The 16334-nt window shown below is 35.8% G+C and overlaps 1 protein-coding gene across 1 annotated transcript; it reads right to left on the reverse strand.

Annotated features, from left to right (window-relative positions):
* Positions 1–266: 266 nt before the first annotated feature.
* On the reverse strand, positions 267–1314 carry LOC102908853 (dynactin subunit 6). Its single transcript, XM_042260574.2, has 2 exons — positions 824–1314; positions 267–701 (listed from the first exon to the last, which is right to left on the reverse strand). Exons 1-2 carry the CDS (start codon positions 1291–1293, stop codon positions 599–601), a joined length of 573 nt encoding a protein of 190 aa, XP_042116508.1. The 5' UTR covers positions 1294–1314; the 3' UTR covers positions 267–598.
* Positions 1315–16334: the final 15020 nt, after the last annotated feature.

Raw genomic sequence — 16334 nt, forward strand, 5'->3', positions numbered from 1 at the left:
ATGTGGCAAGGTATAGATTTATAGAAATGGATTAATTTAAGATGTAAGAACTAGATAGCTAGAAGCCTGAGCCATTAGGCCAAACAGTTTAAATAATATAAAGGTCTGTATGTTTATTTTATAAATGGGCTAAGGGACTGCCTGGACTTGAAGGGACCCAGAGAGAAAACTCCAGCTACAGGTTTGATGACATAGAAGTTCCATTTTGTTTTTATAAAGGAACCTCTATTCTTTTTTCTTCTTCTTTTTTTTTTTTTTTTTTTTGTTTTGTTTTTGGGAAGATTAATGCAAGCAGCCAAACTTTTATTTAGTTATGGTTATTTACATTAGCATATAAACATATAACATGACATGTCATCATGGGTGGTCTTTACATAATACATGCATGGTGAATATTTTGTATCACAAAAGAAAGACTGAGTCTATAAATTAGCACAAGGACAGGAAACAATACACTCCACATAAATTATAAAGGTAGTTAGTTACAGTGGGACCCACCTCTCTCCATAACTCAAGTTTCAAACAGAAAGTCAACATGATGTTCAACTCCCGGCCCTTTCAAAAGCCAGCGGAGACAGATCACTACTTCGACAACTGCTTAATTCTTAACCGGAGTCGAGGCTCCCTTCATTGTCTTCTTTAGGTGGTGGTAATTGGGCAAGATTTTCATCAAGAAATCCAGCTGCAATGTCTGGGGCTGAAGAGACAGATGGAAGATGGCAGAAAGCAAGGTCAACACTAGAGGTGGAACTGTTTCGAGTTCATGGAGTTCAATATGATTTCACTGATGTACTTTTCTGCCTGTTTGCTGTCTTAAATCTGCGGCCGCTCTGTCTGTACCCTTCGCAGGCAGTCCGCACTGTAGATCACCGAGTTCTCAGGAATGACTTCAAAAGTGTTTAGGTTGCAGCAAGCCCCGATGATGCAACCGCTGGTCAAGATGACGTTTCTGCCTACGTATGCTTTTGACTCAATGACATTATTATCTCCTATTTTCATGGCTTGGGAATGACAGCCAACTTCAAACACGTTGTTGGTGCCAATGCTCATAGGCTTGGGTTCCGGCTCTTCAGTGTCTGGGATGATATTATCCGGATGAGCGTTGATGATGAGGGCCTGCTCTTCTATCAGGTTTCCCTCTCCGATGATTATCGGCCCGGCCTCCGCAATGATCCGTGCTTTGGGGTGGATCACCGCCTGAGGGCCTATGGTCACATCGCCTCTGATCTCACTCTCCACACACACCACAGCTCCAGGGGAGATCTTCACACTCTTTTGAGTTTTCTCCGCCATCGTCAGGCCTGGGTCTCGGGAAGAGGCCGGAACCTCTATTCTTATTTATGTTGTATCTACACTAATTCTTTCACATTCCCATCAGCTGTGTATGCGATTCATCCTCCTCACATTCTTACCAGCATGTGTTTTTTGTCTTGATGATAGCCGTTCTGATTAGGAATAGAAGCGATCTCACTGTAGTTTTCATTTGCATTTCTCTAGTTGCTAATAATGGTAACTTTTATTTTCGTGTGTCTATTACCATTTTGTGCTTCCTCTCTTGATGAGGGTCTATTCAATTCATTTTATCCTGCTTAGAGACTGGGTTGTTTGTGTTTCTTATATTTAATTTTAAGTCTTTTATGTGATCTGAGTATCAGTCCCCTGCCATATATATAGTTGGAAAAGATATTTTTGAACTCTGCAAGTTGCCTCTTTACTCTGGTAATTTGTTTCCTTTGCTGTGCAGATTCCTTTTAGTTGGGTCTTTTTAATTTGCAAATTATCCTTGTAAAATATTTTATTTTGGAACCACTGGAGTCCTATTCTGAAAGTCTTTTCCTATACCTTTATCTTGAAGCATTTTCCCTGTGCTATCTTCTAGTAGCCTCAAAGTTTAAGCTTCAAAGCCTTTAAATTATTTAAAGTTGATTTTTATATAGGATGAGAGATAAGGATATAGTTCCATGTTTCTATATTTGGATGTTCAGTTTGGTGTGCACCATTTAAAGTTTACCTTGTCATACCACATGGTTTTGGTAACTTTGTAAATAGTTCATTATAGCTGCACTAAGTCCTTCCTGATTCTCCATTTGATTCCATTGTTTCAATGGCTATTCCATTTAGTGTCTCTTTTTTCTAAAACAGTGTATCATGCTGCTTTCTTTATCATGACTGTGTAGAAACATTTTAAATCAAGTGTTGTGATAGTTCTAGCTATTATTACCCTTTTGACACAGAATTCCTTTGGCTATTGAGGTCTCTTTTACTTCTGTGTAGAAAATGTCAACAGAAAAGTGTGTGTGTGTGTGTGTGTGTGTGTGTGTGTGTGTGTGTGTGTATCTGTTCACTGAAGATCAAATCCAGGACCTCATGTAGTCTGCGCAATTGTATTACCACTGAGCTACTGCCTTCGCCCTGTCAATGGAATCTTGATGGAGACTGCAACAAATTTGTAAACTACTTTAGTTAGTGTGACCATTCCCACCTTACTGATCTTGCTAATAATGTAAGCATGGGAGATCTTTTTTGTATTCCAATCCTTTCTGTGCTTGCTTTAATGGTTTATAGATTTTTAGTGTGGTAGTCTTTCACAATTTGGGTTATGTTTATTCCTAGGTACCATGTTTTAGTACTGTGAGTGAGAATATTCCTAATTTTATCCTTAGTGAGTTTACTACTGTTTTTTTAAGCTACCACTTTTGTATTTATTATTAATTTTGTTTTTATTATATATTCAACTATTTTACTGAATTCCAACCTATTCTCTGCTTATTTTCTTCTATCCCTCTTTCTTACTGTTGTGTTGTCTCTTTTTTTCCTGTAGTTTTCTTTTGTTAGTTTATTATTTGTTTATTTATTTTACATTGCAATTGCAGTTTACACTCATTCCTCATCTCCCAGTACCTTCCCCTACTTCCCCACTGCCTCCTTGTCCACACCTTCTCTATTCAAGAAAGGACTCACCTCCCATAGATGTCAACAAAACACGGCATATCAAGTTGCAGTAAGACTAAGCATGTCATATTAAGGCTGGATAAAGCCACCTAATATGTGGAATAGGGTTGCAAAAGCCTGCAAAAGAATCGGAGACAGCTCTTGTTCCCACTGTTAGAAGTCCCACAAAAAGACAAAGCTACACAACTGTAGCATATATGCAGAGTGCCTGGGTCAGTCCCATGCAGGCTCCCTGAATGTCAGTTCAGTCTCTGTGAGCCCCTGTGAGCTAATGGTGGTTGATTATGTAGGTTTTCTTATAGTGTTCTTAACCCCTCTGGCTTCCACAAATCCTTCCTCTCTCTCTTCCACAGGATTCCTCATGCTCCACCAAATATTTAGCTGTGGGTCTCTCTACCTGTTTCCATCAGTTACTGGATGTAGCCTCTCTGATGACAATTAGGCAATGTACAAATCTCTTGAGTATAGGGGATTAGGGGATTATAGTTAGGCACCAATGCATTGACTTTTTTTTTTTGCCAGTCGTCCTTGGGTCTATTCTGGGGCTCTGGGCTATCCAACTTCTGGGTTCAGGCTTTCCAGGCATTGTCAGGGGTGGCCTCCCAATCATGGTATGGGTCTCAGGCTGGAGGAGCTATTGGTTGGCCACTCCAACAATTGCTGTGCTAAACTTATCTCTGCATCTTACCATAGGCAGGACAGACTAGAGGTCAAAGGTTATTTAGCTGGGTTGGTGCCCCAATCTCGCCAATAAAAGTCTTTCCTGGTCATAGGAGATGGCAAGTTCAGGCTATGTATTCCCTGATGCTAGGAGTCTTAGCTGGGATCATCCCTGCAGATTCCTGGGAGATTCCCTTGCACCAGATTTCAACCTGACCCCAAAATGCCACCCTCATAAAGACATCTCTTTCTTTACTTTCCTTTTTCATCCACCATCCATAATCCAACATGTTCCCATCTGGGCAGTCCCCAGTCTACTCAGGAGATCTCTTTTATTTCCCCTTTCCAGGAAAATCCATGAGTCCTGGTACCCAATTTGGGCTGTCCTTGTTACCTAGACTCCTCTCTGGGACTGTGGATTGTAATATGGGCATGCTTTAATTTATAGCTGATATCTGCTTATAATTGAGTATATTCCATGTTTATCTTTCTGGTCTGTGTTACCTCACTCAGGGTGATTCTTTCTAGTTTCAGCTATTTGCCTGCAAATGTCATGACATCATTGTTTTTTTTTTTTTTTTTTTGGTTTTTCGAGACAGAGTTTCTCTGTGTAGCTTTGCGCCTTTCCTGGAACTCATTTGGTAGCCCAGGCTGGCCTTGAACTCACAGAGATCCACCTGGCTCTGCCTCCCGAGTGCTGGGATTAAAGGTGTGCGCCACCACCGCCTGGTGACATCATTGTTTTTACTGTTGAATAGTACTTCATTGTGTAAATCTACCAGATTTTCTTTATTCATTCTTCAGTTGAGGAACATCTAGTTTGTTTCTAGATTCTGGATATTATGATTAAAGCTGCTATGAACATAGTTGAACAAGTATCTTTGTGGTATAATTGACCATCTTTTGAGTATATGTCCAAGAGTGGTATAGCTGCATCTTGTGGTAGATTGATTCTCAATCTTCTGAGAACCTACCATAGTGGTTTCCAAAGTGACTATACAAGTTTGGAAGAGTGTTACCCATGCTCCATATTCTTGCAGGCATGAGCAGTCACTTGTTTTTTTTTTTTTTTTTTTTTTTTTTTTTTTTTTTTTTTTTTTTTTTTTTTTTTTTTAGTCATTCTGACAAGTGTAAGGTACAACTCAGAGTCATTTTGATTTGCATTTACCTGATGGCTAAGTTTGTTGAATATTTCTTTAAGTGTTTCTTGGCAATTAGAGATTCCTGGATTGACAATTCTTTATTTAGAATTCCACACTATTTTTTAATTGTATTATTTGGTTTTTTTATGTTTAGTTTCTTGAGTTTTTTTTCCATATCTTGAAAATCATTCATCTGTCAGATGTGGGGTTGGTGAAGATCTTTTCCCATTCTTTAGGCAGCTATTTGTTTTATTGATGATATCCTTTGTCTTACAGAAGCTTTTTAGTTTCATAAGTTCCAATTTATTAATTGTCAATCTTAGTATTTCCACTATTGGTACTCTGTTCAGAAAGTAGTCTCCAGGGCCAATAACTTCAAGGTTATTTTCCTTTTTCTCCTCTAGTTCTCAAGTTCAGTGTATCTTGATTTACATTGTTGTGTTTTATCCACTTGGACTTGAGTTTTGTGCAAGCCAATAGTTAGATCTATTTGCATTCTTCTCCATGCCAACATCTAGTTAACACAAAACCACTTGGTGAAGATGCTTTCTTTTCTCAATTGTATACTTTTGGTTTCTTTGTCAAAAATCAGGTGTCCATAGGTGTGTGGATATATGTCGGAGTCTTCAATTTAACTCCATTGATGCACCTGTTTGTTTTTATGCCAATACCATGTGGTTTTTATTACTATAGCTCAATAGTACACCTTGAAATCATGGATAGTGATATCTCTGGCAGTTCTTTTATTGTACAAGATTGTTTTTGCTATCTTGAGCTTTTTTGTTTTTCCATATGAAGCTGTTTTCCTTTCAATGTCTCTAAAGACACTGTGTTGAGATTTTAATGAGCATTGCCTTGAATATGTAGATTGCTTTGATAAGATGGTAATTTTTACAATGTTAATCCTACTGATTCATGAACACAGGAGATCTTTTTATTTTGTGATATCATCTCCAAATTCTTTCTTCAATGACTTGAAGTTCTTGCCACAAGTATTTCCCTTGATTGGCTAGAGTTATCTAGTATATTTTGTATTATTTGAGATTATTATGATGGGTGTTGTATCCCTTATTTCTTCCTTGGCCTGTTTATCATTTGTATATTGGAAGACTATTTTTTTTAAATCTTGTATCCAGCCCATTTACTAAAGGTGTTAATCAGCTGTAAGAGTGCCCTGATAGAATTTTCGGGTTCTCTTATATATACTCATATCATCTGTGAATAATGATGTGTTGACTTCTTCTTTTTCAGTCTGTAGCCACTTGTGATACAGATTGGATTACCAGTAGTATTATTATTAGTCTAGCTAGAACTTAGAACTATATTGAATAGATATGGAGAGAGTGAACAGCCTTGTCTTGTTCCTAATTTTAGTGGAATTACATTGAATTTCTCTTCATTTACTTTGATGTTGGCTATTGACTTGCTGGATATTGACTTTATTATGTTTAGTTATATCCTTTGCATTCCTGATCACTCCAAAACTTTTATCAAGAAAGGTTATTGAATTTTGTCAAAGGATTTTTCAGCATCTAAGGAGATGATTGTGTGTTTTTTTTTTCTTTCAGTTTGTTTATAGGTTGGATTATATTGATAGAATTTTGTATGTTGAACCACCCCTGCATCTCTGGGATGAGGCCTACTTGATCATGCTAGATGATCTTTTTGGCGCATTTTTGAATTTGGTTTAAAGTGAATATTTTACTGAGTATTTATGTATCAATGTTCATGAGGGATATTGGTCTATAATTCTCTTTTTGTTGAGTCATTGCATGCTTTAGGTATAAGGGTTACTGTGGCCTCATACTGTGAATTTGGTAATATTCCTTCTGTTTTTATTTTCTGGAATAACTTGAGGAGTATTGTCATTAACTCTTATTTGAATGTCTGGTAGAATTCTGCACTAAAACTGTCTGGTCCTGGGCACTTTGTGGTTGGGAGACTTTGAATGATTGCTTCTGTTTCCTTAGGGGTTATAGGTCTATTTAAATTGTTTAACTGATTTTTGTTTAACTTTGGTAAGTGGTATGTATCAAGAATTTTTTTTCAGTTCTTTTAAATTTTTCAAATTTGTGGAGTACATGTTTTTGAAGTATGACTTAATGATTCTCTGGATTTCCTCAGTGTCTTTTGTTATGCCCCCTTTTAATTCCTGATATTTTGAGTTGAATATTCTTTCTCTGTCTTTTAGTTAGTTTGGTTAAGTTTTGTCTACTTTGTTGATTTTCTCAAAGAACGAACTCATTGTTTCATTGATTCTTTGTGTTGTTCTCTTTGTTTCTATTTTATTGATTTCAGCCCTCCATTTGATTATTTCCTGCCATCTACACCACTTGGGTGTGTTTGCTTCTTTTTATTCTGGAGATTCAAGGTGTGTTGTTAAGTGACTTTCATGAGATCTCCCCAATTTCTTTATGAAGGCACTTAATGTTATGAACTTCATTGTTACCAGTTTTCACTGTGTCTTATAAGTTTGGGTATGTTCTGCATTCATCTTCATTGAATTCTACAAAGTGTTTAATTTCTTTTTTTATTATTATTATTTCTTCCTTGACACAGTAGTCATTCAGGAAAAAGATGCCCAGTTTCTCTGAGTTTGTAAGCTTTCTGTTGTTTCTTCTCTTGTTGAATTTCAGTTTTAATACATGGTCATCTGATAAATGTAGGATCTGTGGAGGAATCAGCCTATCACAGGTAGTGCCATCCCTGGTCAGGTGGTTCTGGCTTCTATAAGTTGGGCTGCCACACTGACAACCACCTCTTGTGTGATCTGCTAGAGCACGTGAAGGGATCAGTCCTGTAGACACCAAACACTACAGGGTTTCCACAATACAGGGCAACAGCAGGATAACCAAGAGGAGTCCCAGTGAGGGCCCAGCATCACTAGTGTAGCAGAAACCAGAGGCCTTGGAACAGACCAATGGATCTTTGTAATGAACACTTGCAATTAAAAATATGTGGATAAACGTTTTTACTGTGTGGCTCACTGTATCACACCACAACTTCTATGATGAAATTGATTTTTCCTTCTCTCTCTCTTAAATTTTATTTTACTTTGTATGTGAGAGGGAGGACTCAAGTGGTTACAAAGGCATGGGGAAATGAATGAGATGGAAATACATGATGTGAAAGACACAAAGAATAAATAAAAAGAAAGTTAAGAAAAAACAGTAGCTAAACAAGCCATGGGAAGCCAATCAATAAGCAGTTCCCTGACTTGTCCTTCGCATCAGCTCCTGCTTCCTGGATCCTGCCCTGTTTGAATTCCTGTCCTGACTTCCTTCACTAATGAACAGCAATGCTGGAGTCTAAGTCAAATAAACCACCAACTTGATTTTGTTAATGGTATTTTCATCACAACAATAGAAACCCTAACTAAGACAATGGGTGATATGTTTTATTATTATTGATATTATCTTACCTGCAAGATTTATGAGAGTCAGAAAAACAAAATTAGATAACAGATACAGTATTGCCTCTACAAGTTGGTTTGGTTACCAAGTCCATATTCTTACCTACTTACTAGTCATTCTTCTCATAAATGATGATTTAGAGGCTGGGAAAACTGTTTAACTTTCACACCTGGTTTAGGTGTCAGTCTCAACTCCACTATGAACTGTAAAGGATCTGAAAATTTAATATGGCTTTGGGTTTACTAGAGGTAAGAGTTTGGATGGTAACTAGGATTATAAACTTGTAATCAGAAAGGAGACTCATGTTTGGATTCTGGAGGTTTCATGTGTGAAAATAGATATAAAGGAAGAAAGAGAGAAAGACTGAGAGGGTGGTAGGAAAACCAAGTATAGGAATACACACACACACACACACACACACACACACACACACTTTGGTGTTCTTTCTTCCTTAGCTTGTAACTTTCTGGACCTATTCAGGATTCTGACAAAATGGTCACTAACACAATTGTTTGCTATCTTTGGATCTCTTTAATTTGCATTGAAATGAAAAGTGAGTTGCTACAAGTATTCAAGCAATAATTTTTGGTAGTGACGGAATAAATACAACTGTAACAGAAGGCATTTATTTGGAAAAAAATTTAGCTTGGCAATAACACAAGCAAATATTAATATTAATTGCAATTAAAAGCTCATTGTATAACTGCATAATCTAAATTCTTTTGCCCACCAATGAATGTATTTTTCTCTAAAATGACTTCTCTTAGTGATTTTATGTTTCCAAAATCATAAACGTATCCCCAAACACAATTTATTTATTTAAAATATAGCCATGCTTCATTTAGTAGTCTTCTTAAGTAACTATCAGGTTATTAAGTTTGATATTAATTTTTCAAACATCAATTCCATAAAAAATGTATTTGTTCAATATGGAGGTTAGTCATCTCACTTTAAGAAGGAAACAGTTTTCTAACACTGTATTTCATGGGTCAGTGTGAGGCTCTATATAAACCATAGGTAAATTCTCACTCTTGATTTTATACTTCTACAAGATGTTTGCAATTTAATCAAAGGTAATTTGCTACTTTAGAACTTTGGGGAAAATACACTGTAATTTAAAATTTTAAGTTAATTGAATTCTTATTCTGAATTTTATTGCTTAGTAATTCTCTCTAACCATTAAAAGCAACATTTATTTTGTAAATTTCTTCCTTTCACTGGATATAAAATTATATTAGTTCTCTATTTACTTCTCTAACTTACTTATATTTAATGGTTCAATTTGCTTATATATAATCTATGTATTTATTCAAACATTTATGAAACACCCCCTAATTAAATATTACCTACAATTTGTTCTATATTGATATAACATTTAACACATGTTAAACATATTAAATATTAAATTATTAATTTAAATATTATTAATTTTATCATCTTTAGGAAAATGACAAAAAATTAAGTAGTTTTGTTTAATTTATTAAGCTTGAAATTAGTTGCAGAAAAATGCATAGGAAATTGGTAAATACACTTTATTTCCTTGAAATGTTATTTCACATCATGAAATCAACACTGGTCCAATCTATGGATGATTTTCATATCTGATCATCTCTATACTTACAGTAGTCAAAATGGAGATGGAAATTCAGCTACATGTATGTATCTTTGTGTAGGAGATTGTTCATTAAAAGCTGCATCGATCTTTCTAGTCTGACTTCTGAACTCATGAAGAAATAAAAAAAAGAAAGGAAATATTTCTCAGGTGGTTTTTTTTTTTCACAGTCACAGGAATAAGGCTGGAGGACATGTCTCTGTGTGAAGACCAGAGTTCTTGAAAATGAAACTAAGAATGATGCTGACTGTGTGGTATAGTAGACAGTGTAGATTACTCATCACAACAGGGATGTGGCAGAGTTAGCCTCAATCTCTGGATGGTCAGAGAGGAATCCTTGCCTCTAGGCTCAGCTCAATACTACATGAGCACAACATAAAATGTGTAGTCCTTTTTACAAAAAACTGAAATAAATTACCATTCACTGTACTGAAACATAGTTTTCTTTCTTCTATGGTATTAGTTTTCTGCTAGCCATGAAAACTTTAGTCACTATTTAATGGTATTCTAACTTTAAGAACATTGTTATTAGCATAAATTTGATCATTTTATTGTATAATAATTTAAATGCAAATATAAGATAATATAACTCCTTTATAGGACTATCAAGATTACATAGTTTATTGACACATTTTTCTTTATTTCTTACTTCAGTGGTATACACAATATACAAATTTAATGGAATGTTTTACTTTTCCTCAAGAGCTGTACATTCTACCAGTACTTTGCCTTTGGATTGCTGCTAAGTCTAGTCACTGGCAATCACAGAAATTCCACAAGGATACAGGATAGGAAGGGCTTATTTTTCTTTCCTTCTTTGTGTTCTTCCTGCACTCAAGACGACTTCTGGGTGAAACGGACAACCTGTGGAAGTTGTCTACATTTCTACTTTTACAATTTGAGGTATTAAGAGGAATCATTCGAGCTTATTTGTATTGCACAGAACCTCCACACATGGCTGGTCCACAGGAGCTCTGTGTTCTTGGGACACTATGAGGATCCATGTGACAACAGGCAGCAATAACAGCAGACATACACACTTTGTCTATACTTCTTATTCATATGCATGGCATGTTGGTTGGTGATATTTTGTTTGTGTTCTGGCAAATAAAGCTTGCCTAGAGATCAGAGGGCAGAGCTAGCTACTAGTTAACTATAGAGCCCAAGCTGTGGTGGCTCACACCTTTAATCTCAGCACTCAGGAGGCAGAGAGAGGAAGTGATAAAATAGAGCAGAAATAGGATCTGGACCCTTTTGGTCTGAGGACCCAGAGAAGTAAGAATTTACTGGTGACTGCTCTCTGCTTCTCTGATCTTTCAGTTTATTACCCCAATATTTGACTTCTTTTTTTATTGATAAGACTAATTAGACCCATGTTTCACATGTTATCTCGTCTGATTTAGCTTTCATAACAAAAACCTTAAAATAAAGTTATGCAGTAGTTGGAAACAATGGCAGCAGTGTAGTAAACTGTTCTCAGTGACAGGTTGTATGTGACAACTGTGTAATACTCATGAAGCCAGCTCTTAGTGCTTAATTAGCTTACTCCCAAGAGAAGCTGAGTTCATAGTAGCAAAATCTAGTCTATTTAAGTGGATCTCAAAGTTATTATTTAACGAATCACTGCATTAAAAGCTAGAGATGTAGAAAGGTCACATGTTCTACTTACTTTGAGTTACCTTCAGGTTAAAGAAAGTAATAATTCTAGAATGCATAGGAAGTGTTTTCTCGCTCCTCTCCTAACTTGAGGGTCACTCGTGGCCAGGTGACAAACGTATCTCATTAGCTGCTTCATACAGATTTAAATTTCTATTACTGTCACTGTTTCGGTAAAATTGTTCAAATGTTTCTTAAGAAGCTTTCCACAACCCAAGTTTTGGAAGTGGCATGCGAGAGTCAGCATGTGCAAGAATCTAACGGGAGAGATGATCTTCCTTCCACTGCAAAGTAACTTTTTCTTTTATAAATGTGTACATATCTACACACTTCTTTCTTTTCATCAAGGAATGCTGGGATATTCTATTTTTTACAAGGGCATAATAACAATTGTTATTACAAGGGCATGTTCAGTCCACAAAAGTGAATAGAGTGGACACATACACTGTTCTTATAAGGATAGTTAGATATTTTCTATAGTATATTTCAATAAAAATTTCTTTAAAAAAAAGCCAAAAGATCAGATAAAAGCCTTTGTGTGTTTAGGACATAGACTTTAAGGAATGAGCCTAGAGTGTGAGGACAGCAGAGACTTGTGGTTCTGAGCCTGGCTTGCAAAGGCTCCAAGCACCGGCCACCAGCAGCAGTCCACAGACCCTGTTCATTTGCTCTTAGCCACGGGGTAACCTCCAGAAATGATTGCTAACTATCCAGTGTTTTTCAGCAACATAAATGTTTCTTCTGAAAATAGCACAGGCATACGTATTTGACCTATATTTTTCCTTGTCTCCCCTTCAGCTGTGTTTTAAAGATGTCTTTGCTCGCTCAGAGTGAACGATGCGGTCTTCAGGCTTTGTGTTGACTATTTCTGAAGCGCTTCACCTACTGACCCAGAGCTTAAACAGTTGGGGAGGAATAAAAAAAGTTATGAAACTGAGAAAGTAGCAAAAAGGAATGATCAGGGGAGAAGTATACTTACTAAAACAGTTCTTTACTTTATTCATTTTAGATAGTCTGTATTTTCAGCATTTTCTCCAGAGCTTTTTGACAGTAGAAACAGAAGACTGCTAAAAAATCAGTTACAGGAGATGTAGTGGTTTGAAAGAAAATGGTCCCTAAAGGGAGTGGCACTATTAGGAGGTGTGGTCTTATTTGAGTAGGTATGGCCTTGCTGGAGGAAGTATGTCACTGTGGGGATGGGTTTTGAGGTCTCCTATGCTGAAGATATGCCTAGTTCAGTTCACTCCCTGTTCCTTGTGGATCAAGATGGTAGAACTCTCAGCTCCTTCTCTGGCACCATGCTACCATGTCCAACCATGATGACAATGGACTAAACCTCTGAAACTGTAAGCCACCTAAAGTAAATGCTTTCCCTTATGAGTTCCCATGGTCATGGTGTCTCTTCACAGCAAAAGAAACCCTAACTAAGACAGGAGATATTCTACATGAATGACATAGAAGATGAGTATCTGAGGCTACTTAAAAACTCTTCATAAAACCTGTACCTGAATATTTCTTAATATGGTATTATGTCTTGCCCTAAACTTATTCTATTAGCATCTAGTCAAAGTTTCTACCTGTTATGATGAAAAGATGCCCATGATGACATTGTGAGTGTTACCTTTAAAATATATCTACCCTGCACAATTTATATATGAGTGGTTATATGTTGATATGTATGTGTGCCTTAACCATCATGCTTGGTCTCCCATTTCTGAATGTCCTGTTATTGTGCTAGTTCAGCTGACACTATTTCCATGAACACTCACTTACAATGTCAATTGCTTCACGGTGCTTTATGAACTTACCTGCCTGAGTGTCCATCCCCAGGAAAGTTTGATCTTATTTCCTGGGCTTATTGCTATTTTCCAAAGTACATCTCTCATGTTTTATTAGAAATTTAAATATATGCAAATTGGTGACTTATTCCAAGCTCATCTGAAAATTGTCACATTTGTGTTCTATTTGGTGAAGTCAGTCTTTCTTAAGTGGAAAAAATAAATGCTAACTTATTTACAATACCCATTACAATCCTTGCTGGAAAAATTACCCTTTAATGCCCTTGTGCACATGAATTCTATGAGCAGAAATTGTCACTGACTTAGGAATCAACATATAAATCCTAACATCAATGGCACTGCCATCAACATTGTCCTTTCAAGTTTGCTGTAGGCAACCTTGCAGACTTGTACATCATGACTAGACTTTGTGTATCAGGAAAGGTAAAACTGTGTATCAGGCAGACATTTCCCTGTGTGTTTACATGCTGTCAGATGTAAAAAATAAAATTACTGAAATTCTTTGGTCATATTAGTTGACAGTTCCCTAAAGAATATGTTGAGAAAATCTAATATATATGACTGAGTTATTACAGAAAGAAAATAAAAGAAACTTCGATGAACATTTATGAATAGAGATGAATTAGCAGCCTGGTGGACTGGAGTGACTAATTATAAAAGTCTAGGTCATGTGAAGTCAAGGTCAAAAAAGTTAAAGACAAGAATAAAAATTTGAGTAGATCTTGCAGAGCTGTTACTGTGGCTATAAGAAGTATGATTAGACCTGACAGACAAGACCAAAATGGTGATAGTGTTAGCAGGACAAAAATTGTTCCATGTGCTATTTGTGTTTGAGAGAATTGAATTCTGATTTGCAATAATTCAGGTATGATTGAGAACAACAGCAAAGTGAAGTCTAGACTCCAGTACACTTCATATTGGCATCTATCTGGCTGTGTTACACAGTCAGTTCTACAGTTATATTTTAGTATCTTGTAATGGCTAGGCTTCCATTCTAGATGATGTGTAGCTCTAAACAATTTGAAATAGAAATACATAAATAAAAATGCCTTTAGAGAATGAACTGTAGTCCTTCTAGCATTAGATGAAATAGATTGGTTTTATAACATAATGAGAAAGAGTGAGCTGGATGTATGGAGATAACTCATTATACTTGTTTAAAAGACAAGTCAAAATTTAATTTAATATTACTTAATTTATTTTACATTGAGTATCTATAAATAATCAAACTCCCTACATATTGTCTTTGTCTAGATAAAAATTACATGTGAGTGACCTTGAACAAATTAATACTTTCAAACATCTGAATCTTAGTCATTAATGTTAAATTCTAATTTATTACACATTATTTTTTTACCAAAGACTCTTGTATCAAGTTTTAATAATTTACACATGATTCATTTTAAATTTTCTTTATTTAAATATGGAACAGAATTATTTTTTTAATTCTGATTGCATATCTAATTAGCACTCCTTTAAGGGTTTAGCTGAAACAAAATATTCTTCATTTCTCTCTATAAGGGGACTTACTTTCCACTATACTTCAGTTTCATTTTAGCACTGGGTAATCTAGTCCATATTTTAAAGATTATTAGCTTACTCAATGGCAAAAGGTTACACTTATTAGTGGTAATTGGCTTTTATAAATATTCCTCATTATGAAAATGTTTTATTTACAAGGACCATTAGATGAAAGCAAATGTGCATTTGTTATGAGGCAAAATGTGTGACAATAAAATAGAAAGTGATGCCAGGTATCAGAATAATATAAAATATGAAATTTAAGTAATGTGTTTGTTGTTGTTTTGTTTTGTTTTGTCTCAAGATAGGGTTTCTCTGTGTAGCCTTGGTTGTCTTGTAACTCTCTTCATAGACCAGGCTGATCTGGAACTCAGAGGTACACCTGCCTCTGTCTCCCGAATGCTGGGTAAAAGATGTACACCACCAACTCCTGGCTAGAAATGACTGCTGAGGAAGACAAGAATAATAATAGATAAAGCATATACATCTAAGTGCAGCATCATCTTAGTTATCTAAGAATTATCTTAATTATCTAAGCTGTCAAATATCTAGAAATAGTTGCAACCCATCAGTACACTGCCATATGTAACTCATCAATATCAGCCAACTGTGCAGGAAATAACTCCCAAATATATTTTCCCAGATTCACAGAGTACAGCAACACTGATTTTAATTTTTTGTATAGTGAACATCTCACCTTTTTTCCATATAATTGAGAAAGCTAGTTTCTACCTATTTCAAATGGTTTAAAAAGTTGTCTTGGAAGACATTCCAAGTGCAAGTCAATCCTGCTGAAACAGTGACCTGAAGACAAGAGATGTAAGTTGCTTTGTGGAGCTGTACTACCATTACTACTATGTGATTTGTTTTTTAATTACATTAACTGAACATTAGTCCTGAAAATGAGCAAAGAAAAATGATTAACACATAGTCTTTGGAGCTGGAGAGATGGCTTAGTGGTTAAGGGTACCTACTGCCCTGGGGAGGAACTTTGCTTCCCAGTATTCACAGGAGGCCAAACACAGTTACCTGTAACTGTACCTCCAGGAGATCTGATGCCTTCTTAAATCTGTAGGCAACCATACTCACATGCATGTAACTCCTCTATAACATACATACACAGAGTTAAAAAATAAAATCTTTATTTATACAAAATACAGACTTCTTGTTTATTAAAGTTTAAATTTCAGCCAGAAAGATATATTGCTAATTCTTGTCCTAAATCATAAGGATCTTAGACTAAAATCTTCTATTGTAGAAGGGCAGGGAGTTAGTTCTTCTGAAAGGATGGGGAATCTGAAAAAGGCATGAGTTTTTGCATAGGTCCATACTCCAATTTCCTTTTCTATGCAAAATAATCAAGTCTTACATGCCAAGCCATTGGTTTAGATTTTCATTTCCAATAAATAAATGTGTTCAAAGTAGCTCACTTCATTCTAGATAATTCTTCTATAAAATTCTTTTCCATGGCTCACACACTTCCATAGGAACTGTGTGGAAGGTGATTCTATGAGCGGGAAAAATTAAAGCAGAAGACAATAAAGAAATAAATGAAGTATACTGAATAAAAGAGAATATT

This window comes from Peromyscus maniculatus, chromosome 14 (genome assembly GCF_049852395.1).
Source record: "Peromyscus maniculatus bairdii isolate BWxNUB_F1_BW_parent chromosome 14, HU_Pman_BW_mat_3.1, whole genome shotgun sequence".
NCBI lineage: Eukaryota > Metazoa > Chordata > Mammalia > Rodentia > Cricetidae > Peromyscus > Peromyscus maniculatus.